The 26,174-nt window shown below is 41.5% G+C and overlaps 2 protein-coding genes across 18 annotated transcripts in view; both read right to left on the bottom strand.

The window, feature by feature from the left end:
* TPST1 (tyrosylprotein sulfotransferase 1) overlaps window positions 1-24,008 on the bottom strand; it is a 133,390-nt gene extending 109,382 nt beyond the window's left edge. The window contains exon 1 of the mRNA XM_059036690.2: window positions 23,918-24,008. The gene's annotated coding sequence lies outside the window, so the exon portion shown is untranslated. The remainder of the gene's footprint in view (window positions 1-23,917) is intronic.
* CRCP (CGRP receptor component) overlaps window positions 1-26,174 on the bottom strand; it is a 118,856-nt gene that overhangs the window by 13,625 nt on the left and 79,057 nt on the right. For 16 of the 17 annotated variants that reach the window (XM_067011853.1, XM_059036725.2, XM_067011857.1 and 13 more), the window contains one exon: window positions 18,769-24,852. The exons of the other annotated variant lie outside the window; for it this stretch is intronic. In XM_067011853.1, the coding sequence (XP_066867954.1) occupies window positions 24,703-24,852 (150 nt within the window). In that variant the 3' untranslated portion in view covers window positions 18,769-24,702. Of the gene's footprint in view, window positions 1-18,768; window positions 24,853-26,174 lie in introns of those variants that run through there. 17 annotated transcript variants of the gene reach the window in all.

Here is a 26,174-nt window from a genome sequence, read left to right as displayed (position 1 = left end):
TGTCTGGAGATGTTTTTGCTTGTCAACTGGAAGTGGAGGGTGTTAACCACCTAGCTGGTAGAGGCCAGGGACACTGCTAAACATCCTACAGTGCACGGACAGTGCCCACAGCAAAGAATTATCCAACCAAATTGTCTGTGACTCTGAGGCTGAGAAACCCTGGGATAAAACCAAATACAGAATTTATAAGGTTTCTGAAAAGTAGTTACTTTAGTCTTAACTCTTTGCCCCGTCAAAGGTCTAAAAAGGTTGGCAATTGGATTTAAGGAGGAAAATTTGGGGAGAGAATTTTCTAGAAGGAGAGGTGTGTTTGCTTCACATCTAGTGACTGAAGAAAAGGATTCCTCGGAGAACTCACCCAAGTACCCAAGCCTCAAAGATCTGGCTTTAAACATTCAACAAATCCGAAACCAACTCACAGCAGCAGTGCTCAAATAAGAACTTTCCCGTTTCCCTTTTCTCTCTTCCCTTTTTTGGTATTCCATGTCCAAGCTAGCTTCTCAAAAGTTAACTACTTGGACTCCATTCCCCACTTCAGGCTTCCCACCTGGGTCCCAGATTAGCCTTCACCCTGAGAACCCTCTCACCTCTTCTTAAGTCCCACCAGGTTTTCGGGGCCTCACTGAAACACTTTCCTTGACCTTCCTAGCCTGGGGTGGTCTGGTTTTTTTTCTGTTTTTTTCTAGATTTGCTGTCACAGCACTCTATGTATGCCCCTATGACCACAGCTCTCTTCACACTGTATTCTTTTTAAAAAAAAAAAAAAAAAGCTTTATAGAGATATAATTCACATTCTATACAATTCACCCATTTAAAGCATACCATTCGGGCTTCCCTGGTGGCGCAGTGGTTGAGAATCCGCCTGCCGATGCAGGAGACACGGGTTCGTGCCCTGGTCCGGGAAGATCCCACATGCCGCGGAGCAACTAAGCCCGTGAGCCATGGCCGTGCTAGGCCTGCGCGTCCGGAGCCTGTGCTCCGCAATGGGAAAGACCACAACAGTGAGAGGCCTGCATACCGCAAAAAAAAAAAAAAAAAAAATAGAAAAAAATAAAGCATACCATTCAATGGTTTTTAGTATATTCAGAAATATGCACAACCATCACCATACTCGATTTTAGAACAACTTCAGCACCTCCGAAAACAAAATGCTGTACCCTTTAGTTATTACCCCTCATCCTCTATCTCCCTCAAGTCCTAAGCAAACATTAATCTACTCTCTGTCTCTATAAATTTCCCTATTATAGACATTTCATACAAATGGAATAATATAATATGTGGTCTTTTGTAACTGGCTCCTTTCACGTAGCATAATGTTTTCAAGGTTTATGCATGTTGTAGCACGTATCAGCACTGCACTCCTTTTTATGGCCAAATAATATTTCATTGTATGGGTATGCTACATTGCGTTTATCCATTCCTCACTTGATGGACATTTGGGTTGCTTCCACCTTTTAGCTATTGTGAATAATGCTGCTGTGACATTTGTGTACAAGTTTTCGTGTGGACATCTGTCTTCATGTCTCATGGGGCATGTATGTAGGAGTGGAATTGCTGGGTCATATGGTAACCCTGTTTTTAGTCATTTCAGGACCTGCCAGACTGTTTTCCACGTAGCTGCACCATTTCACACTGCCACCCGCAGTGTCTGAGGTTTCCACTTTCTCCACATTCTCATCAACACTCATGTGTTTTTCTGATTAGCCATCTTGGTCATATGAAGTAGTATCTCGTGGTTTTGATTTGCATTTCCCTGATGGGTGATGATGTTGAACATCTTGTGCCCTTGTTATTTCTTCCTTGGAGAAAAGTCTATTCAGATCCTTTGCCTGTATTTTAAATTTTTTTTTTATTTTATTTTTTTTGGTGGTATGCGGGCCTCTCACTGTTGTGGCCTCTCCCTTTGCGGAGCACAGGATCCGGATGCACAGGCTCAGCAGCCATAGCTCACGGGCCCAGCTGCTCCGCGGCATGTGGGATCTTCCCGGACCGGGGCACGAACCCGCGTCCCCTGCATCGGCAGGCAGATTCTCAACCACTGCGCCACCAGGGAAGCCCAAAAGATTGCTTTTTTTTTTTTTTTTTTTTTTTTTGCGGTACGTGGGCCTCTCACTGCTGTGGCCTCTCCCGTTGCAGAGCACAGGCTCCAGACGTGCAGGCTCAGCGGCCATGGCTCACGGGCCCAGCCGCTCCGCAGCATGTGGGATCCTCCTGGACCGGGGCATGAACCCGTGTCCCCTGCATCAGCAGGCGGATTCTCAACCACTGCGCCACCAGGGAAGCCCCTCCTTTGCCTATATTTTAATTGGATTATTTGTTTGTTTGTTTTTATTATCATTGGACTGTAAGAATTCTTTATATATTCTGCAGACAAGCCACTTATCAGACATAAGATATGCAAATACTTTCTTCCATTCTGTGGGTTATCTTTTCATTTTCTTGACAGGGAGCAAAGATAGCCCAGAGAGGAATCATATGTTGGGCAAAAATATCCAGGTCCTAGTGTCCCTGTCATAGGTATCATGGTCTGGGGCTGCCCAGTAAGACCCTGGCCTCAGTGTGAAAGCTGAGGCAGGTCGTGAGATGCAGACAGCTGAAGGCTGTCAGCTACCTGCACACCTACCTGGCAGCTGAAGGACACGTTCTTTCTTGAGGGAGATCCACCTATCACATCTCCATGGCTCCCAGTGTCTTTTGTTTTAAAAAGGATAATCCCATAAAATATATTTTCTTTCTCTTTTTTTTTTTTTCTTTTTTTCAGAAGCAAGATGAGGAGAGGCAGTGTTTCTTCAGATAAAAACAGAGTCCTCAGCCTGGGTCCTGCAAGCCAAGAGTGTCTGTAATGTGCCCTGGTGGTGTTCCCAGGATGAAGCAGTGTACCCAAGGGAGTAGCTCCAAGTGGCCCAGGGAGGCCAGATGCTAAACAGACCTGGAGTCCCAAACATAGCAAAGACCCTTGAGCACGGGTCCCTCGGAGCAGAATGTCTGAGAAACCTGCAGGCCTGGATTGTGGGTGAAGATGGAAGAAGACAGACAGACAGAAGCAGCGTCAAGGGTGAAGCCAGGTTCTCTCCTAGGTGAGTGAGCCTGGCCTGGGGCCTGTGCTGTGGTGGGTAAAAGAGCCCCCACTTAAACAAGACACCATTTCCTGCCTCCTTTCTCACTGCTTCCTCTTATGTCTTCTCATCCTATTCTTGCCTAGTTTCATATCAATACACTATTCTGTGAATTCATGGGGGACGCCGTGATCCCCCTTCAGAAATGAAGATTCCCTTTCAGGAATGAAGCACAAATTACCTCAGAGCGACCCCCATGGATAAGCCTCAGCCACCTTCAAGAACAGTAGCCTCAGCTGAGGAGAGCCACCTTGCCCAAGGTCACATCCTCACCTCAGGCAGCCCTCATCTAAGGACTGATTGACATCAGAGGATAACAGTCAGGCCCTCTCACTCCACCTCTCACTTCAAACCAGCTCTGAAGGTTCGTCCCAGCCTCAGCTAGAAGCAGCTCAGGCTTGGGACTTCCCTGGTGGTGCCGAGGTTAAGAAGCCGCCTGCCAATGCAGGGGACACAGGTTCGATCCCTGATCCAGGAAGATCCCACATGCTGTGTAGCAACTAAAGCCCATGTGCCTTGGGCTTCCCTGGTGGCGCAGTGGTTGAGAGTCCGCCTGCCGATGCAGGGGACGTGGGTTCGTGCCCCGGTCCGGGAGGATCCCACGTGCCGCGGAGCGGCTGGGCCCGTGAGCCATGGCCGCTGAGCCTGCGCGTCCGGAGGCTGTGCTCCGCAACGGGAGAGGCCACAACAGTGAGAGGCCCGCGTACCACAAAAAAATAAAATAAAATAAAATAAAAAATAAAGCCCATGTGCCTCAACTAGTGAACCTACGCTCTAGAGCCCGCGAGCCACAACTACTGAAGCCTGTGTGCGTAGAGCCCGTGCTCCACAAAAGAAGCCACTGCAATGAGAAGCCTGTGCACCACAACGAAGAGTAGCCCCTGCTCTCCGCAACTAGAGAAAGCCTGCGGACAGCAACGAAGACCCAACGCTGCCAAAAATAAATAAACAAATAAATTTATAAAAAAGAAGCAGCTCAGGCTCTAACAGAAACATCAGGAGATCCTGGCTACCCCTTCTCTCACTCCATCCTGCTCCACATCAAAGGAATCCCCCCCATCAGCATAGCTCTCCATTCTCACAGCTTGGATTGGAACAGTCCATCTAAAGCTCTGGGCAAAGCCAAAAGTCACAATACATAGACGCTTAGAGCAGAAGTCTGTTCAAGGGGATGCCTAACACAAGAACCGGACTAGATGCTGCTATTTGTGGTGCTCTGCAGATCCAGCTACACAGGAGTGGCTGAGGAGGAAAAGAGAAACATGCCACTCAGATTGTATTGCACTTCTCAGGTTGCTCTTCTGGAAAATTCAGCCCCAGGAAAGCAACCAGCCCTCTAGCTATAAATCAGTTTCAGTTACTTCTTCCTTTCCTCCCTCACTTCCTCTCCTTTTTTCTCTTTCTTTCTCTCTTCCTCCCTCACACCTTTCCTTCCTTCTCATTCTTTCTTTTTCTTTCTTTCTCTCTCTCTTTCTTTCCATTCTTCTAACTTAATTTTTTCCAAAGATTAAAAAAAAAAAACCATACTTATTACAAATACCTTGGACCACACAGCAAAGTACTAAAATGGAGAGGCAACTACCACTCAGAGACAAACACTAGTAACATTCTGACAGCTCCTTTTGGCCTTATTCATATACAGTTCTTAAAAATCATAGATGAGGGGCTTCCCTGGTGGCGCAGTGGTTTAGAATCCGCCTGCCGATGCAGGAGACACGGGTTCATGCCCTGGTCCGGGAAGATCCCACATGCCGCGGAGCAACTAAGCCCGTGAGCCATGGCCGCTAGGCCTGCGCGTCCGGAGCCTGTGCTCCGCAACGGGAGAGACCACAACAGTGAGAGGCCCACATACCGCAAAAAAAAAAAAAAAAAAAAAAAAAATCATAGATGAGGGACTTCCCTGGCGGTCCAGTGGTTAAGACTCTGCGCTTCCACTGCAGTGGGAGCAGGTTCAATACCTGGTTGGGATCCCGCATGCTGCATGGCACGGCCAAAAAAAAAAAGATGAGAACATATTTGAGGTAGACTCTTGCAGCAAAGGATTCCCTCTATCCAAGCCCTTGTCTGATGCCCTCCCACACTGACTCTGGGCTTGGTCATCCTGACTGGCTCTGGCTAACGTTGATGTAAAGGCCTGGATCTAAGTCCTTTTTTCCATATATATAAATATAAATAAATAAATATATATATATATATAAACATATATACATATATATATGACAAGTATACCCCAGATATTTATCTATTCTCATCTGCGCTCACACATTATTACAGTTTTACAGTGTATTTTCCATATAAGAGAGAATGTCTCTATTATTACTCTTACTTTTCATAGATTTCTAACACTTATGTTTATTCTTTCAAGTAAAGTGTACTGGACACTTGTCATGTTTTGGAGCTGCCTCTTCAGAGCATTTTCTGCTTTATGAATCCTGCCCCTTCCCCATCTCCCAAGAGAGAAGCCAGGAAATGTGAGTTCCCCGCCTCCCTTGCAGCTAAGGAATGGGCATGTGACCTAGGCTCCAGCAATCTCACATACTTGTGTGAAACTTTAGTTTAGAAATAAACAACATGAGAAAGCGGGCTCTGTGTGGAATCTGTTTGTTTGTTCGTGAGAGTGACAACTGACATCTAGCTTTGAAGGCTGGCAATAGCTGTGAGGTTGAGTTTCAAGCATCAATGTGGCATTGGTGCTGGTGCGGTAGTGGTCACAGTTGGTTTACAACCCTGGCATCAATGCCGATGGGCTCAGTGCCCAGCAGTGGGAAGACTGGTTCCCTCATTAGGTCAGTTCTGCAACGTGTCTGGGCACTGTTCCTCGGAGCTCAGTGCCAAGGGGTTCTGAGAGTTCCCCAATGCTGACTGATAAATACCTTTTCTGTGTAGACAAGCTAGAATGTGTTCTGATGTAACTGAGAATCTTGACTGACACACTGGGAAAAACTAAATTAGGGAAGAGATGTATCCAGAATGAATTGTATGTATTGTCTGGAGTCTAGATGGACCCTTGATATTTAACGTGTGGTCCATGTGGACCAGTAGCACCAGCAGCACCTGGGAATTTGTTAGAAATGCTTAATTTTACCTCTACTTCAGTCTTACTGAATCCAAATTTTCATTATAACAAGATCCTCAGGGGATTCCTAAACAAAGATTGGGAAGCACTGGTCTAGATTCCCAATGCTACTACACTTTAAAATCACTTGGGTACCATTTTAAACATTGATGTCCATTTACATCCTACATGACAACAACTGATTCAGGAAAGAATCATCAGTGGAGCCAAAACCACGGGGCAAAATGTTGTTGGGGAATAGGTTTTTCCACACAGCTCAAAGAATTTCCCCACGGATGACTTACTTGTTATAAAGGGGAAAAATGGCCTTCACAGAAGAGAAATCTGGCAGACACTAGGCAAACAAGTGACACAACTTAACATCACAAATAATTAGTCAAAGTGACAGCATAAGCCTCCTGATAAGAACAAGATATCACCTATGCAGAATTTCTGGCAAAAAATGATTAACCTGAATCTCATACTGCGGTGGCAAAAAACAGACAAATCCAAACTGACAATCTGCGTAACAGCTGCTCAGACTCTTCAAAAACTTGTCAAAAAGTTTCATGAGGGGCTTCCCTGGTGGCGCAGTGGTTGAGAGTCTACCTGCCAGTGCAGGGGACACGGGTTCAAGCCCTGGTCTGGGAAGATCCCACGTGCCACGGAGCAACTAGGCCCGTGAGCCACAACTACTGAGCCTGCGCAGACCCAACACAGCCAAAAATAAATAAATAATAAATAAATTTAAAAAAACTAATTAAAAAAAAGTTTGACGAGAGTCTAAAAAGACTGAGAACTGTTCTAGATTAAAGGCAACTAAAGAGACATGATAAATAAATGCACTGTATAATCTCTAATTACATACTGACTTGAGGTGGAAAAGGCTATAAAGGACATTTTCAGGACAATTTTGGGAAAATCTGAATATTAGTAGAACTGTATCAATGTTAAATGCTCCACGTGTGATAATTATAATGTGGTTTGTGAAATTAATTTTCTTAAACTCAGCTAAAATTGGAGTTGGGACAGGCCTGTAGGGGGAGCTCTCATGACCGCCATGCATCATCAATTGCTCCAAACAGGAAGAGACCTCACCTACACCTCCCACCGGAAGGTGCCTCTACACTACTACCCAGCTGGGTGAACAAGACATCTCTCTGCCCCATGACAGCCCAGCTAATCAACGACTAGCAGCCCAACCAATGAGAAGTCACCATACTTTGGACTCCCAGCTTCCTTCAATGGATTCTTTGGTTATCACACACCCTCTCAACTCCCCGCTTTTCCCCATAAAAGCAAGTTCCCCTTCCTTGTTCTCTGGATTTGCCTATGGTGTGCTGTAGTTCACACGTCCCGAATTGGAATTCCTTTGCTATCCCTAAATAAACTCACTTTTGCAGGTAAAATAGCTGGCTATTATATTATTAAAGTTGACATATTTGGTGTCAGAAGTGGGGTCCAAAGGAGGTGGACCTGAGAGATGATGGCTCCCAGAACTGAACGAGCTCATTGCTTCTGTGGGTCACCACCTGCTTTCAGTTTGGAGTCTCATCTTGGTTTCCAAGCTCCACTCTTTTGAGCTCTTGGACTTCATTTGGGATCTGGAAAGGTTTTGTTCTTTCTGGTTCAAGGCTTCATACTTGGTGAGTACTCAGTTGCTTTCTGGAGCATGGCAGTGAGGTTCTCTTTCGGGGACCAAGCTAACTGGGATGTAAGATTTTGTTTTAGTCCTTTTGGAATCTGGGTTAGGACTCTAGCAACTTTCTTGGGTTTCCAGGAGAACTTAAGAAAATGAGACCCTGGCCATCTAAATGCTCTGAGGGAAGCCCTCCTTTGGGGACTCCAGCTGGTTTCATGTTTAAAAACTATGGGCTCCCCACATGCACATTTTTAACTAAGTGGGCTGAGAAAACTAAAGGTAATTCAGAATTACAGTGGCCATTATGGGTAGTTTTCAATCTTCCCAAACTCATTTTTTATAAGACTAAATTGGAGGTCCATGGTTTTAAAATTAAACAAATGGTATATTTATTTTTCTTGGTACCTGGAAGCTTCCAAATACACACAAAACTCTAAAATTACCTCTTTGCAAGATACCCTTTCTAAATTGGCAGAAACAACCAGAAAACTAGAAAAGAACAAAATGACTGGGACTTCCTTGGTGTTCCAGTGGTTAAGACTCCATGCTTCCAATGCAGGGGGTATGGGTTTGATGCCTGGTTGGGGAGCTAAGATGCCACATCCCACATGCTGCACAGTATGGCCAAAAAAAAAGAGAGAGAGAGAAAAGAACAAAATGACTTCTAAAACCTCATACTTCTTGTGTTCCCCTCCCCCAGGTTCTTCGTCTCAGGGGCCATCTTGTGTGTCTTCTCTGCCCCCTTTGTCTCAGACTCCACCTTGTGCTCTGGCCCCACCCCAATGCCACTTTCCTCTTTCCTCTGTGAAACCTAGCCCCTTTAAAATCGAACCCTCTGAGGATCCAAATGCTGAACCCCTAGTTACTGTTTCTAAGTTGTCTGGAGCAAATAAACAACGAGAAGGAAAGATTTAAATATCAACTGCCCTAGATTTTTGATAATAGGAGAAAAATTGCTTTCTGTTTGTCTGTCTGTTGAAGCTTTTTTGTAAGTCACCCCATCCTGTTCAAAAGGGGGAAACTTGTTTTAAATAAGTCCAACTTACGGAGTACCCTTAAAAGAGAGAAGTCCAAACTCTTAGGGAACAATAAAATGCATTCTTTGATTAGTATGCAGAAGCTTCTGAACGACAAATTGACTCCATAAACAGCTCTAAAAGCATTATTACAGCATGCCAGAGACACAATTTGGATCTAACTATTCTTCTGAGTTTGTATCTGAGACATGGCTAAAATTTAAAACAAACCTAGAAGGTCCCTGTTTGCATCTGTCTGTATTTTCATTTATGTCTATGATGTGTGGGGTTTTTTTTTTCCTTTTCTACCTGTAGATGGTATTGCTAAAATTAATTTATAAAAGAGTTCTATTTAATTGGTTTAAAAACAAACAAGCACTTATATGAGTTAAAATATAACAGAGACTGAACCAGGTGCTTTTCAGGCTTACATGATCTGAGATTAATGTTGGTGAATGAAAGCTAGTTTGGGGTTTAATTAAAATAGGCATATCTTTGGAGTTATCAACACTGAATGCAGGCATACCATTTTTATTCTACCTGAGCTTACTGGCCAGATAAGTTCATGTTATCTTTGTTATAAAATTTGTCAGCAAGAAAAATAACTTGGTATGATAAAAATTTTTGTGAGTGATCTAAACATGACTGTTGAAAACAAGTAAATTAGATGTGAATGAGATAAAGGTTTATAAGTAATGCTTTTAGGTAGCTTCCCCAAATCTTTTTGGTAACCTGGAATCTTACAGTTTTGCTAAGTTAAATGATGGGTAATCATTAAATATCTACATCATTCCCAAGTAAGATAAAATACTGAAACATTACTAAAAATGGGTTAATTCACTTTGGGCTTCCTTTACAAAGGAATTAAAGATAGTTGGATCTATTAGTAAGCATGCAATATTTTGGAAATTTTACTGTGGGGAAAATATGCTTCTAGGAATTATGAAATGTATGCAGAAATTTGTCAATAACAGACCGTTCTAGTGAAGTTACTAGGAATAATAAGGGAAAATAACTCTGTATGCAAGGAAAGAAGGATATGTGCTTTTGGCATTAAAAGGTATGAGGAATGGAAATTTCGTTGAGGGAAAGAAAGTAATTTTGTCCTAAAATAAGGCTGATTGTTTCAGAATAGGAAAGAGGAAAGACAGGACAAAGCTAAATGGAAATAGTAAGTTGTAGATTTGTGGAAAAAGAATCTTTGAAAAAAGAAACTCTATGTGTGGTCAAGCTGGTGGAGATTATAAAGGTTTTGAGACTAAGGTTTAAAATCAGTGGTGTACTTATATAAAACTAAAACAATTTTCTTTCATTTGCTAAAAGAACAAGATTTTCTTGGAATACTGATCTACTCCTGACAAAAAATTGTGAAAGGTTTTTCCTTACCTTTAAGTAATCGTCTTAGAAAACAGAGATTTCTGTTTTACCAAAATTATTTCCTGTGCTTCACGTTGTCTTAATCAAGTCTCTGATTAGTTAAGAAAATGGAATCTTCTCAATATTAAAAGAGCTAAGTCTCCCTTACAACTATGTAACATTTTCTATTTGTCTCTGAAATCTTTTATTGTTACTTTGATCAAATAGATAACTAAGTATCATTTTATAATGATCTGTGGTCCTGTTTGTTAAGTTCTGTACCTATTGCTAGTTGAACCTTTGCAAAAATGACATGCCTGATAAGATGAGCTAGTTCAGCACTTCGAGGTAATTTCCAGCACTTACAACCTTGACTAAATATGGACTTTAAACAAGAAATGCCTGAGAGTTCTTCCTACCACCTTTCCTTGTTACTCAAAAGGTTTCTGATTTGTGTACTTCCCTCCCACATGGGACATAACAACCAGGAAAGATCCTTCCTGGCACCCAGGGACAAACCACTACGTGCAGAGATCCTGACTCTTGATCAGCAATGCCTTCAAGGAAAGATTTTGGTTCATAGGGGGAAATGTGGAATCAATTAAAGAAACCTCAGCTAAAACTGGAGTTGGGACAGGCTTGTAGGGGGAGCTCTCATGCCCCACCATGCATCACTGATTGCTCCAAACAGGAAGAGATATATACCTACATCTCCGACAGGAAGATCCCTCTACTTTACTATCCAACACAAGAAGACAACTTCTCTCCACCCATGGCAACCCAGGCAATTAGAGACTGTAGTAGCCCAACCAATGAGAAGGCTCCATACTTTGGACTACCAGCTTCCTCCAATGCACTCTTTGGTTATCACAAGCTCTTCCCAATTCCCTGCTTTTCCCTATAAAAGCAAGTCTCCCTTCCTTATTCTCTGGACTTGCCTATTGTCCACCATGGTTCACATATCCCAAATTTCAATACCTCTGCTATTCCCAAATAAACTCACTTTTGCTAGTAAAATAACTGGCTATTATATTTAAATTAGAGTTGACAGGTTATGTATAAGAGTACACTTATTCTTAGGAAATACATACTGAAATATATAAAGTGTCATGATATCTACACTTTATTCTAAATAGTTGAGGGGGAAAATCCATATACAAAAGAGAGAGAAATAAAAACAAAAGTTACAAAATGCCAAATGTATGTAACATTTGGTAAACTTAGGTCAAGGGTCAGCACATTTCTTCTGTGAAGGGCTAGACAGTAAATATGTTAGGAATTACAGTCTCTGTTGCAATACTCAACTCTGCTATTTTAGTGTGAAAGCAGCCATATGTAAACAAACAGGCGATAAAACACGATATGGAAAATAGTGTACTAATTTTATCTCATTAAGATTAGAAAACAACCATTTCAAAAATTTCCTTCTCTGAAAGGACATGCACCAAAATGTTACCAATGATGACTCCTGAAGAAGCAGGGAGTTGGTGAAAGGGAACTTTATGTTTTACTTTATATACTTTTGTATTGTTTAAGTGTTCAAAAGAATGCTTTGGGTTTTTTCTTTTTTTTTTTTCATTAAGTTGCTTCTTGGAATAGTCAGCTTTTGCTGCAGTAACAAACAACCCCAAATCTCAGTGGCTTATAGCAACAAATATTTGTTTCTCATGTTACATGAGGGCTGAGGATAGGCTGCACTTTGGATCTGTGTACTTTCTCACTCTGGGACCCAGGCCAAAGGAACAGACCTATCTGAAACATACTGTTCTCACAGCAGAGGGCAAAATCACTAGAGACCAAGCCAAACTATGCAATTTTTTGCTTTTAAAGTTACTGCTCAGACATTATATGAGTCATTCCTGCTCACTTGCCAAAAGCCATGAGAAGTAACATGGCCAAACCTCACAATGGACTGATTAGAAAGAAGGTATATATAATCACCTTACAGGGAAGGGAAGGAATAATGGTGAAACAATTATATACTCTACTATATGTCTGTTGAATTAATTAAATCTACTTGGAGGAAATATATACTTTTTGTTCTTATATATATTTTTTTCTATTGACTCATTTTTTTTTTCTTTTCGTTTTTAAATTCCCTATTTGAAGACAGAGACAGAAGAGTTCTCAGCAATGCTTTTCAATCTATGGGTGCTAACCCATTAGTGAGTCATGAGATTGCGTGGAGGCACAATCAACATATTTATTTAAAAGGACAGACTAGAATACACTAGAAGAGAAAATTATAAGAGAACATTGCACATAGTAAAGATAAGGACTGTTTCATAAAACTTTGGTTTCAGTTACATATATATGTCCATATGTTGATATAAACTGTATTTTTTGCTGTGAGGTTTAGTAAAAAAAAATTTTTTTAAGCCTTGACCCAGAGGACAGGACAGATTGAGGGACTGACTGCTCCCCATTCCCATTTGGACTCAAGGATGCTGACACCAAGGATGAAGGGAAGCCTACTGTAGAATCTGATCATCAAAACATGACCGAATGCTGAACTGCCCCCCACCCTCTTTCCTATGCCCCATCCTCCTTCTATGCTGCAAAGACTAGAAAACCTAAAACAATCCTAAAACTACATTTCCCAGACCGCACTGCAGCAGGGTTCCAGGTGGGAGTTAATCTCCACTCATCAGCTGCTGTGGTAGATTAAAGCCTGCTCACATTCCTTGCTAGTCCTTCCACTGAGAGGTGGAATCTAATTCCCCTTCCCTAGAATCTGATCTGGCCTTGCAGGCTTGTTTGGCCAAAAGGATGCAGCAGCAAGGACATTCTCAAACTCTGAGTGTAGTTCATAAGAAGCCTTGAAACTTCCATCTGGGCCTCTCTCTTGGAACGCTCGCTCTGGGGGAAGCCACTTGCCATGTGAGAAGTCTGACTGTCCTCGGACAGCCATGCTGTCTGTGGCCCAAACATCCTGAAGGCCCTGGAGGATGAGACATTACATGCAAGTGCTCGTTATGGGCGTGAAGAAGCTATCTTGGAAGGAAAACTTCCAGTTCCAGCTGCTCCAGCATGGATCAGATATGGACCACTCAACCAAACCCTCTCCTGGCTCACAAAATGATGAAAATAAAATGGCTATTTAAGTCACCAAGTTTTGAGGTACTTCGTTACATAACAATAAATTAACAGAAGAGATGCCTTTTCTCAAAACTTGCATTTGGGACTGGGTTAAGCAGAGACACAGTGGCATGCAAGGGACAGAAGGTTGCTTCTTGTTTGGGTGTCTTGAAGTGGATGTCTGATAAACACGGTACTTCATTTTAGGTCTCCACCCTTAACAGTTGTGAGAGTAGGGCAAGTTCTAGGACAGGACACTTGGGAACCAAGAGCCATCATGCTGAGAGAATACAGAGGCTAACACTAAGGACCACAGGAAAGCCAAGAAGAACTCGGGGTACAAAGCCAGAAATGAACCAAGGCATAAACTCAGACAGCTAACATTTGCTGGACACTGACTCTGCCAGGAATGCATTAGCCCTCTGTGAACACGATTTCATTTGATAACACCCCCGCTAATATCCCAGGAGGTAGTTACTCTGATTATTCACATTTAGTAGATGGAGAGATCAAGGAAGTTAAGTAATTTCAAGGTCCTGCAACAAGTAAACAGCAGAACCTAGATTCATCTGGCCTAGGGCTTGTACTCCTGCTAGGCACTCACCAGCATGGCTTCCAAGAGCAAGGGCCAGGTCACTCAAAGGAGGCTGAAACCAGTGCGAGCATTAAAGGGCATGTGAGGTGTGTGTATGTTCTTGCACTAAAGTATAGACAGGATTCAGCCACTCAGAACAGTCCTATCGTAGTTGTCCTTTACTCAAGATACCTCCTGGGGCTGCCCCAACCCTCATTCTCCAAGACATTGTCTATAGCCTTCATCGCTGTTCCCACACTGTCAGTGCCAAGAAAGTTCCTGATGGACTGTAAGGTCCTCTCCCATTCCTGGTAACCAGAAGCTGAGTTAGAGCCCCAAACTGTTCAGGCCTCTTATCCTGGCTCATGTGTGATCCAGGTGGGCTCTGGCCAGGACAATTGCTAGAAGGAGGGCTGGTTAGTGGGTGTGGCTGCAAGTTCCAACCTTCTAATCACTTGGTCTTTCTGGTGACCAGCCCCATCCTGAAGCTATCTAGGGGCTACACACTATATCATCTCATTAGCATAAACTCAGGTGTGCTCAAAATAATGGGCTCCTTATGAGTAACTAAAGATTCCATCACTCAGGAAATCTCAAGGGTCTCAGGAGCTCTGTGCAAGGAACCAGGAACAAAGACCAAATATATTTCTTATTATATCACACATATATAGTATGCTATCTTTTGCTCGAGAATGAAGGGAAAATAAGAAAATATACGTATATCTGATTATCATTATAAAATAAAACACAAGAAGGATAAAACAGGAAAAAATGTCATTGGTTACCTACAAGGGGTGGAGGAGAATAGGTGGAAGTGATATTCCTCTGAGCATACCTTTTTTTATAGATTTGACTTTTGAAAGTATGGCAATATGTCACACATTCAAAAATAAAATTAGGGGCTTCCCTGGTGGCACAGTGGTTGAGAGTCCGCCTGCCGATGCAGGGGGACGCGGGTTCGTGCCCCGGTCCGGGAGGATCCCACATGCCGCGGAGCGGCTAGGCCCGTGAGCCATGGCCGCTGAGCCTGCGCGTCCAGAGCCTGTGCTCTGCAACGGGAGAGGCCACAGCAGTGAGAGGCCCACGTACCACAAAAAAAAAAAAAAAAAAAAATTTGCAAAAATAAAATTAAATCAATAAGAATGGAAAGGAGGTAAGTTTAAACTGAAAGCAAACTGAAACAATGGAAATAATCAAATAAGCTCCATAACCACACTAAAAAGAAAAGAAGAATCAATTCAAGTAACTTAACGTAGTATTTGACTACATACCCTCAACTGGGGGCAGGGGTGTGGCGGGAGGGGTAAGAATTGGAAACAAATCCTGAACTCCTTTTGGTAGGTGTGCTATTTGTAATAGTGTGGGCAAAGCAATTCAGAAGCCATCTTGGATGTAATAAACTACTTTAGATGTAATATAGGATTGAGCAAATATGTTGATACGGTTGGGAGCCAGGATTCTCACTGAGGGAGGGACATATAAATACGGAGTGGGCAAAGCAAGAAATAACTCTGTGAGGAGGTATCAGTGTAAATTCATGATTTCTAAAATATGTATATGCATGTTGATATTATACATATGTATGAATATGCAAATATGTGTACGTATGTACACGTGCATACACAAGCATATATTTCCTAGCTCTGTCCATTGAAAAAGCCAGGAAGCAAAGGCACTCCAGTAGCAATGAGGACACCCAGTTCTCTGAACTTGATCTCTGATACCTTCACCACTACAAGGAGTCATACTCCTCACAGAAATGACTGAGTCTGGGCCTGGTACAAGATAGGCTTGGAACCCCATCCAGGAAGTAAGGCAGCACTTTTGAAAAAAGGGGGTTTTGAGGGCAGAATAGAAGATGCGGAGGGAGTGCTGGAGTCAGCAAACCCATTTCATAACCATCGTGGTAAACACTGGATTAGGGAAGAATCAGGGGATGCTCAATCTAAGGGGGCAATTTTGTTAAGGAAAATTTGCATGGTCTCCCTGCACTGCTTATTCATTGCAAGGGAGAAAACACTAGCAATAATTAATTATATAGTATTTAGGTGTAAAGAATCATGATGTATTTAACTCACTTGAAGATGGTTTTGGGGGAAAATGTATATTTTTGTATTGTGCTGCTTTTATTTTTGCAACTTTTTGTAAGCTTGGAATTATTTCTGGATGGTTAAAAAAACAAACAAACAAAACAAAAAAAAACCCTACTACACGGAAAGTGTCTGAGAGTAAAGCTCATGAAGAATGCAGTTTTCATCCAAGAGAGGGTTGGGGTCTGACTGAGTAATCACAGCAGATGAGGAGCTGAGCTAGGTGACCCCAGCTGATAGGATACAGAGGCTGAATCCCAGGCACTGGAGGTGGGTATGGGCCTATTAGAGATGCCCAATTGTAGCTGGAGAGGTAAATGTCCACCATGAAGCCTGATCCAATAAGGCACCTGTGACTAATGCACACACCTGGCCTTGTGTGGCTTAGGCCACTCTCAGCCCTGGAGAATAAGCCTCCCACAGTGGAGATCTCCAGACACAGGTTCAGCATCTCCTATACCAACCTCACGTGATCCTGACACACTGGAGCTTGTTCTTGGCTCCATTTCTGACTGTGATCCCTCCTTTGACCTCACCTGCATCTGGTGACTTCTCCCTCCTCCCAGCAGTCAGACCATGGCTTTCCTCTAGGTTTTTTGGCTCAACATGCTGTGCCCTCACCCTGACTCCTTGGTTTCCCTATGACTCAGGGCTCTGGCTCCCTGCCCCAGGACCCCACCCTGCCTATGTTCTGTTCCTCCCAGCTAAGGCCCCAGAGGAGGAAAGAGGGGGAGTGTTTAACCCAGAACCTGCCAGGTTACTAAGACCACCCCCCGCCACCCCTATCACTGAAAAGACAACTTGGGACTTCTGGTTCTGTGAGCCCAGCTACTGACTCAACCATACCTGCAGAACACTGCGGATACACAGTGACCCAATAAACTGTAAGCAGATCAATCTGGGTAGCTGGTACTCTATCAGGGGATTGGTTCCTGACTGCAGAACACACCCAGCACGTCACAGCCCATAGCCCTGAAGTCTGCCTGTCCTTTCCCCTCTCAAGGTCGTGGGTGTTTGGGAAACACAAGGAAGGAGCATCAAAAACAGGCTAGCTCAATAGACCTGATGCTTGGAGCCCCAAGTTTCCAGCTAACGCTTGCTTCCCAAGCCCTAGCACATGAGCTCTAGCTCTGGAGCAGACAGTCCTGAGTCTACTCCCATTTCTACTGATTGCTAGGAGTGCTTACACTGTTGTTTCACTTATTCAGCTTCAGTTTCCTCATCTATGACATAGGGATAATGCATGGTAAGCACCTAGCACAGTATGTGGAACATGGTTGGTGTGCAAAAATAGTAGCCATCGATTCAGGAAAGAATCACTGATAGATGCTTAAATTAGTGAATGAAAGTCTGATGGGGATGAGGATATTTACATAATCTTAAAATATCTCTCCATAAATTATTTATTAATTCTAAAAGGGAAAATAATCAAAGGACACTATCAAGAGAGTGAAAAGACAACACACAAATGGGAGTAAATATTTGCAAATCATATATCTGATAAGGAATTAATACCCCAAATACATAAAGAACTGAACTTCTGCAACTCAACAACAAATACAATTCAAAGGACTCAAATAGACATATATCCAAAGAAGAAACACAAGTGCTCAATAAGCACATGAAAAGATACTCAACATCACTAATCATTAGGGAAATGCAAATCAAAACCACAATGAGATGATGCTTAATACTCATCAGGATGGCTGTTACTAAAACAAAAGCAAAACTGAAAAAAACAAATGTTGGCCAAGGATGTGGAGAAACTGGAATCCAAGTGCACTGCTGGTGGGAATATAAAATGGTGCTGCCACTGTGGAAAAATGGAAAAGCCCCTGTGACATTTCTTCAAAAAGTTAAAAACAGGGAGTTCTCGGGTGTCCTAGTGGTTAGGATTCCAGGCTTCCCCTGCCATGGCCTGGGTTCAATCCCCAGTCGGGGAACTGAGATTCTGCAAGTGCAGTGCAGCCAAAAAAAAAAAAACAAAACAAAACAAAAAGAAACCACACAAACAATAAAAAAAGTTAAAAATAGAATTACTGTATAATCCAGCAATTCCACTTATAGATATATACTCAAAAGAATTGAAAGCAGGGACTCAGACAGATATTTGTACACCAATGTTCAAAGGCAGAAAAAACTGAAGCGTCCATCAATAAATGAATGGATCAACAAAATGTGATATATACATATAATGGAATATTATTCAGTCACAAAAAGGAACAAAATTCTGATACCTGCTACAACATGGATGATCTTGAAAACATTATGCTTAGTGGAATAAAACAGACACTGAAGGACATTAAGTACTTAGAATAGGCAAATTCATAGAGACAGAAAGTAGAATAGAGGTTACCAGGGGCTAGAGAAAGAGGGAGAATGGGGAGTTACTGTTTAATGGGTACAGAGTTTTAGATTGGGGTGATAAAAAAGTTCTGAAAATATACAGTGGTGATGATTGCACAACAATGTGAATATACTGAATTGTTAAACTAAAAATGGTTAAAATGATAAATTTTATGTTATATGTATATTTTACCACAATTTTTTAAATATAAGGGGTACTAAGGTCTGAAGCAGTGTGGGTCCCTTTGAACTCTCTAAACTGACTGGCTTCCTTGACAGTGCCTCACACTGAGAAGACACAGCTGGGATAAAGTCAAAATTGAGCAAAACAGGGACAATAGAGAGACAAAGAAAGAAGAGGTTTAAATCAGGGTCTTAAAGGGCTAGACCATAATATATTTGGCTTGTAGGCTACAGGGTCCACGTTGCAACTCCTCAATTTTGCAGATTTGACCTGAGAGCAGCCATAAACATATGTAAGTGAATGAGCAGGGCTGTGGTCTAATAAAACTTTATTTACAAAAAAACAGGTGGCCTTTGCCAATCCTTGGTCTAAGTAAAAGAGTGGGAGGGGAACAGAGTCAGCAAGCCACCATATTTTTGAATATTATATGACAACAACAAAAGAGGGAGCTTTGTGAAGTTAGTAAAACCATACTGAACCACACAACTCCTTCTAAAAGTTCCAGAAAACTAATTTCATATAAAAATAAACAGCAGAAAATTATTGAGGCCAAATTTCATACAAGGTTATTATTTTAAAAAAAGAAAAAGAGTGTAACATTTCCATAAGCTAAAGAGAGCACACCAGAAATACATGCACATGAAACAGCTCAAATTGCAACCTACTATTTTAAAACCAGCTAAAAATTAATAAGAAAATGATACATGATATGAATGAACCACAGTAAATAAAGTTAGAAAAACTCATAAATAAGAGTTTTACTTTACTCAGAGTAAAAACTAGAAGGGGAAAGAAATGAAGACTAAATTAGAAGAAACATAAGACCAAATAAATACAATTTAAAAAATGTCTTAAGGAAAATAGGAGGAAATTTTTTAAAGAAATCATAGAAGAGGGTTTCACTGGTGGTGCTGTGGTTAAGAATTGCCAATGCAGGGGACACGGGTTTGAGCCCAGCTTTGGGAAGATCCCACATGCCGTGGAGCAACTAAGCCCGTGCACCACAACTACTGAAGCTGCACTCTAGAGCCTGCGCACAACAACTACTAAACCCATGTGCCACAACTACTGAAGCCCACGTGCCTAGAGCCTGTGCTCTGCAACAAGAGAAGTCATCGCAATGAGAAACCCACACACCACAACGAAGAGTAGAGCCCGCTCGCCACACTAGAGAAAGCCCACATGCAGCAATGAAGACCCAGTGCAGTCAAAAATAAACAAATTTATTTTTAAAAAAATAAATCATAGAGAGCAAAATGATCTGAATAAAAATGACAAATATGGAAGATAGGCAAAGAACTAATACAGAATATAGAAGTCTCTGAAGCAGAGAACTGAAGCAAATGAACAGAATATAAAAATCAAGAAAATAGATAAAAAATCAAGGTATATATATCTTGGTATACAATATGTATAAAATCAAGAAATTATGTAAAAAAAATTCCAGAAATGTTCCCAAATTGAAGAAAAAAATATCTGAAACTATACATACATCATATGCATTTAAGAATACTTGACTCAAACAACCACTGCCAAGACATATTCTAGTAAATTCACCAGACTTTTCAGGAGAAAAAAAAAATCCTTTGAGCATCTAGGCAAAAAAAAAAAAAAAAAAAAAGAAAGAAAGAAAGAAAAGCAAGTGGCTTATACAAGAAACAAAATGAGGATACTGTCAGACTTTTTAACATAAGTGCTTGATGCCAGAAGAAAACAGAGTAACAATATTTTAAATTCAAGGAAAAGAAAATGTGACTCAAGGACTTTGTATCCAGGAAAATTGACTTTCAGATATAAAGAGCACATACTATTATCAACATGCAAGAGTTAAGGAAGGGTTTTCTGGAGAATGGCGGGTATGAGCCAAATCTTGAGTTACAATTTGGATACATGAAGAAGGCACATAGTATAAGCAGATGGCACAGTATTCACAAAAACATAGAGATAGGAAAACAAAGAATATTTTCAAGGAATGTTCTTTCTTTCACTAACTTTTATTCATCCTTCAAGTCCAAACATTCCTTTCTCAGAGAACCTTTCCTGATTCTACAAGACTAGGTCAGGTTCTCTGTTATATGCTCTCTTAGCTCATTCTCACTTCTAATTCCAACTGTAGTTATAATAAAATAATGAATTGTGAAACTGATCAGTTAGCATCTCTTCCCCTAGAACATAAAGCTTTCTGAAGGCAGTGGCTCTGGATGACAGAGTCACATCGTACCTTCACTGCCTGCATGGTAGACAATCAAAAACGTGTTCAGTAAATGAATGAGTGGATCCATTCAGCTGGAACAGAGGGTTGTACAGAAGACTAATAAAGTTGGAAATTTTACTGGGAACCAGATTGTGAAGAACCTAGAATGCTAGGGTTAAATGCCTAGAATTTTATATATATTCACATGTTGTTTACCCACTTATCCATCAACAGACATTGGGGTTCTTCCTACTTTTTGGTTATTACAAATAATACTATGAACATGAATATACAAATATTTGTTCAAGTTCCTGCTTTCAATTCTCTGGTGTATGTACTGACAAGTGGAATTGCTGGATCATACGATAACTCCACGTTTAACGTTTTGAGGAACTACCATACTGTTTTCCACAGTGAATGCACCATTTTACATTCCCGCAAACAATGCACAAAGAGTCTAATTCCTCCATATCTTCACCAACACTTGCTATTTTATTTTATAACAGCCACCCTAACTGATGTGGATCTCTTAGTGGTTCTGATTTGCATTTCCCTAACGACTAGCAATGTCCGGCATCTTTTTACAAATTTATGGAACATTTGTATATCTCCTTTGGAAAAATGTCTATGACATAATTTTTTCTTAAAATTTTCAATATTTCCAGGCTTTGCAGTTCACCCACAAGTTTTTTCAAATTGTTGCAAATCTCAAAAAATTTTTCTGTGTTTATTGAAAAAAATCTATATACATGGACCCACACGGTTCAAACTCATGTTGTTCAAGGCCAACTGTAATTTCAATAGTTTTCAATGTATTGACTTGTTTTGTGGCCTAATGTATGGTCTGTACTGGAGAATGTTCCATGTGCACTTGAGAAAAGTGTATTCTGCTGTTGTTGGGTAGAGTGTCTGTCTGTTAGTTCCAGGTGGTAATAGTATTGTTCAGGTCCTTTATTATCTTTTTTTTTAAGATTTTTTTTTTGATGTGGAACATTTTTCTTTTTTATAAGTCTTTATTAAACGTGTTACAACATTGCTTCTGTTTTATGTTTTGGCCCCTTGGCCACGAGGCATGTGGGACCCCAGCTCCCTGACCAGGGAACAAACCCACACCCCCCACATTGGAAGGCTAAGTGCAGCTTCCACTGGACTGCCAAGGAAGTCCCTGTGAATTATATCTTTATTTTTAAAATACGTAAAAGGATTTCTGGCCAGCTCTGGGCAGTTTTGCTTCCTTTTATCCCCTTAGTTCATTGTGTAATTAAATAAGATTGACGATCCTTTTCAGGGCATGTGGTCTGTTTTATAGTTTACTGAGAAATGATCCATTTACACGAGCAGTAATAAATTGGTTTCAGGGGAGAAAATGATTTAGCAAAGAATATATGGGAGGATTGATCCTCTCATCTCTCACTAGGGTATAAGCTCTTGAGAGCTGGTATGCTTACACAATGACTGATTAGGAAAACAGGACCCATTATTTTATGAACAAGCCTTGAATAAGTGGCAAGTCCTCTGAGGTGGTAGTGGGTCATACAGTAACTTTTAAGCAAAAAGAGGCAAGGAAATTATTTGGATAAACCTCTGAGAGTCAACTTCATCTTTTAAGAGTTCAGCAGTACCTTCCTGAAAGATCAATCCCCTCAGTGCTGCATCTCCCAGAGTGACTGGACTGGGTGTCAGTCTCCATGTTTGGGACATAACTTAACTAACCACTATACATTTAATAACTTTCGCAGAGGCCAAGGACAACATGCAAATAAACAGATTTTTTTTCTTTTTAAAGAATAAAACAGTCACCTTGTCAAAAACTGAAGCCATACAGAAGGACATAAAATGAAAAGCAAGTCTCAAAGACTCCCAGCTCTCCTTTCCAGATATGATCCTCGTTAAGTTTCTTGCGTAAATTACAACCTTTTATTTCTGAAATGTCGATTACTAATGCTACGGGAATATTACAAAGACCACATTTCTTATAAAGGTTAAGTCTCCTAGAACCTGTCTGACTTAATCAGAAACTTAATCAGAGGCTAAATTCAGGTCCCAAATAAAGAAACTTAAAATTTTCTTGAAATCCAACACAAAATTTAGTTCTAAATAGATTCAACTTAAGAAAAAAATTAAAATTAAAAAAATGCATATATATGTTGGCTTTTAAGTCAGATTTCATTTTATTTCTTCCTATCTATGGCAAAACAAACTCTTTAAAGATTTATAAAAATAGCACAAGTTGGCAGTCATCTGCAAACAATTTATTATTAACTAATTAAGCCCTGAATCCATGAAGAAAAAGTACCTAACACACTGAAGGTCAAAATGAAACAAAAATAATACAAGCACATGCATGCCTTGACAAATCAACAGCTCCTGGTAAAATTCCTGATACTCAAGAGAGATTTAAAAATAAATGCCCTGGGCCTTTATCACCTTCTGAGATGACCCACACTCTGTCTGTGGAGTGTGTTTCTCTCTAAATAAATCCACTTCTTACCTATCACTTTGTCTCTCACTGAATTCTTTCTGCAATGAAAAATAAAAATAAAAAAATAAATGCCCTGTATGTGTACGGCTGATTCATTTTGTTCTGCAGTGGAGGCTAACACAACGTTGTAAAGCAAACATACTCCAATAAAAATTAATTTAAAAAAATAAAAAATAAATGCCCTGTTAATTTCGATGTTGCCTGTAAGCAGATCTCAACTCATCTTTAGATGATAAGGTTAAGATGAACATAACTGCCTATTGGCAGGGGTGGTAGGGAGGCTGAAATAACCTGGGAATTCCAAGGGGTGGGAAGTAATCCAATTAACAGAAGCATTGAAAATGTGATCTTACAACACGAGTACCGATTTGAAAAATTAATGTCTATAGGCATTTTCTTCCCCAAATAGGGAGCAGAGTGAATATGGGAAATTAATTTTCAACAATATTCCTAGGATCTACGGCAACTACATGTCTGGGGCTACTAAACTCTCCAAAGCCTGAATATTAACAAGTTCTTCACATGGTAATTATTCTAATATTGTAAATTCAAAAACTGATGCAACAGTCAACAAATTCAAATTCTTATTAATTAACCTCTAGCTCTTCATATTCCATCCACAAAAAGAGTTACATAACTGTACCCTCTTCATTTTGGGGTTTTTTCCAGGGATTGAACCCATGCCCTCAGCAGTGAAAGTGCAAAGTCCTAACCACTGGAACCCCAGGGAATTGCCCTTTTAAAAAGATGAGAACAATTTGCCCATTGTGCAAATGAAGCTCACCTGGCTTCAACAGGCAGAGCCTGTCACAGGGCAGGAAACGGAAGGTATTCAGAAAGGCAGGCGACACGGTCATTCAGTCTGGAGTGCCTCTTTTCAACTGGAGTGAGCTGGTGCCCTAACATTTAAGACTAATTAGTGAGCTGTAAACAAAGCCCATGCCAGCAGAGGAAAGGGGCCTTTAGACCTGATGAAGAGTTGTCCAGGAGTTCTCTTATCTCTTCTATTCTCAAGGAAAAGATTCTTCTAAGGTGAGCCAAGTTCAGTGGCTCATTTTAACTTAGAGCAAGTATTTGCTGCTTCGGGAGTTTTTAGCCATCTAACAGGATTCTCTTAACTCAGCTCTCATCCTAGCAGCGCTCTGCATGCCTGCTTGGGAAGCTCCTGGGGAAGCAGATGAAATTAATTAGGATATGGCCCATCAAAGCCAGTGCAAGTATTTTACCAGCTGTGTACAGGGACCTTCCCACAACCATGGCAGAGGCCACAGAAAAAATATTTTTACCACAGAAAGTTCCACAGTATTGTCCTCTTGGACTCACTCTTCCTCTCTTTAGCTCTCTGCCCCAACAACCTCAGCCTATCCACCATGTTTCTTCTTTCAGAGGCACAAGGATTTCTTTTTAGCTTATTTTTGAGAAAGGCTTATTTTTGTGGTTTATCCAACTAACCAGGAAATCAGGCCTGTTGGGATAGAAGGTAAAACCAAATAAATAATCCTCTGAATGTCTGGGAAGTGGCTGCTGGGCCTTTCAACTTCACGAGACACTTGGGCCAGCTGTGCTCTTCTATGCCGGGTCCTCTTCGTCCACTGTCACCTCATCGTTGGTATTTTGCTTCTGCTCAGCCTCTGGCCCCGCAGGGAGGATGCTCGTGACGGTGTGGAGCAGAGCTTCTATCTGCTCCTCTGTCAGCCGCTCTTCACTCTCCTCCACCATCTGCAGAAGGAAAGAAAACCCTCCGGAGTCACAGTGGGGCCTCACAGACAGGGCCCTGCCCATGCTGTTCCTGGTCCCGGCCCAGCCCCGCAGCACAGAGCTCAGGGCCTAGCTCCTGAGCTGTCCGGGGTCTCTAGGTCCTTTCCATCTTGGCTCCACGGGAGAGAGAAGCCAGCTCAAATTCCAGGGTAAGCCGATGTGTCCGCTCCAAACGGGTCAGTGAAAAAAGCGAGTTGCAGGTTCGCATATTTCCTTAAAAAGCAAAGCCTAACAGTTCTCTACTCACACACACACACACACACACACACACACACACTCTCACATGAATATGCTGTTTATGCAAAGAAAACTCACCTCTGGGGAGTGAAATGGCATTTTATATACTTTTGTATATCAAAACATGAATAGTATCAACAACTCATTTGATGACTGCCCACTATGTGCCAAATGGCCTGTATATTTTTCTAATCCTCAGTACTACCACCACTGACAAGACCTGCCAGGGAGCTCTTGTGCCTGGCACTGTGCCTTGCACTTCACACCCATTATTTCTTTTAAACCTCACAGCAAGCCCAGCAAAGGGCAGAACTACAATCCCAAGCCAGATCTGCCCATCTCTAACACCTACAATCTAACACACACACCGTGGCCTTGGTCATCTCCTGGGAATGCAGGAGTCTGATGAGTGATGGCTGGGAAACAATCTCCCACCACCCCATCCACTTAGAGCCCAGTTTCTGACATGGTCCTGAATATCTGAACACACAGATGATATCCACAATTTGTAGCCTCACCTCTAATCCTCAATACGTTAATTACTACAAACATGATGCCATCAACCACCTCTGTAAAAGCAGTATGCAGGCGGTCAAGTTACTTAACCAACCACGCTCACTTGGTGGCATTAGCCATCTGTCACAAATAGCTTTCTCAGTTAAAGGTGTCCAGGGTCCTACCCTGTGGCATAACAATCTCTGAAATCTGGCAACTAAGACCAAAAGGAGTTTCAGAAAGAAATCCTGGCAGATTTAAGTAAAACATGATGACAAGCTTGGCTCACAATCCTCAAAAGGACTTCAGTCTGACTGCCTAGCTTCACAAACAACAGTACAGAAACTAAAGAAGCCAGGTGACATGCCCAAGATCAAAGTCCTGGCAAACCACTGGTCTCTTCATTCACCTCAGTCCAAAAATGTTTCCACAACTAGAGAATTATCCTGGGTGTTCTAGAGTTAAAATCCAGAGTGAACCAATGGGGCTTCTTCCCATCATACTGTGAAATAAAATGACCATATTCTAAAGATTCAAAGGCTCCATGTAAC

The sequence above is a fragment of the Kogia breviceps genome, chromosome 14 (assembly GCF_026419965.1).
Source record: "Kogia breviceps isolate mKogBre1 chromosome 14, mKogBre1 haplotype 1, whole genome shotgun sequence".
NCBI classification, from domain to species: domain Eukaryota; kingdom Metazoa; phylum Chordata; class Mammalia; order Artiodactyla; family Physeteridae; genus Kogia; species Kogia breviceps.
Note: the sequence above shows the minus strand (reverse complement) of the source record. Positions and strands in the feature narration are given on the sequence as shown.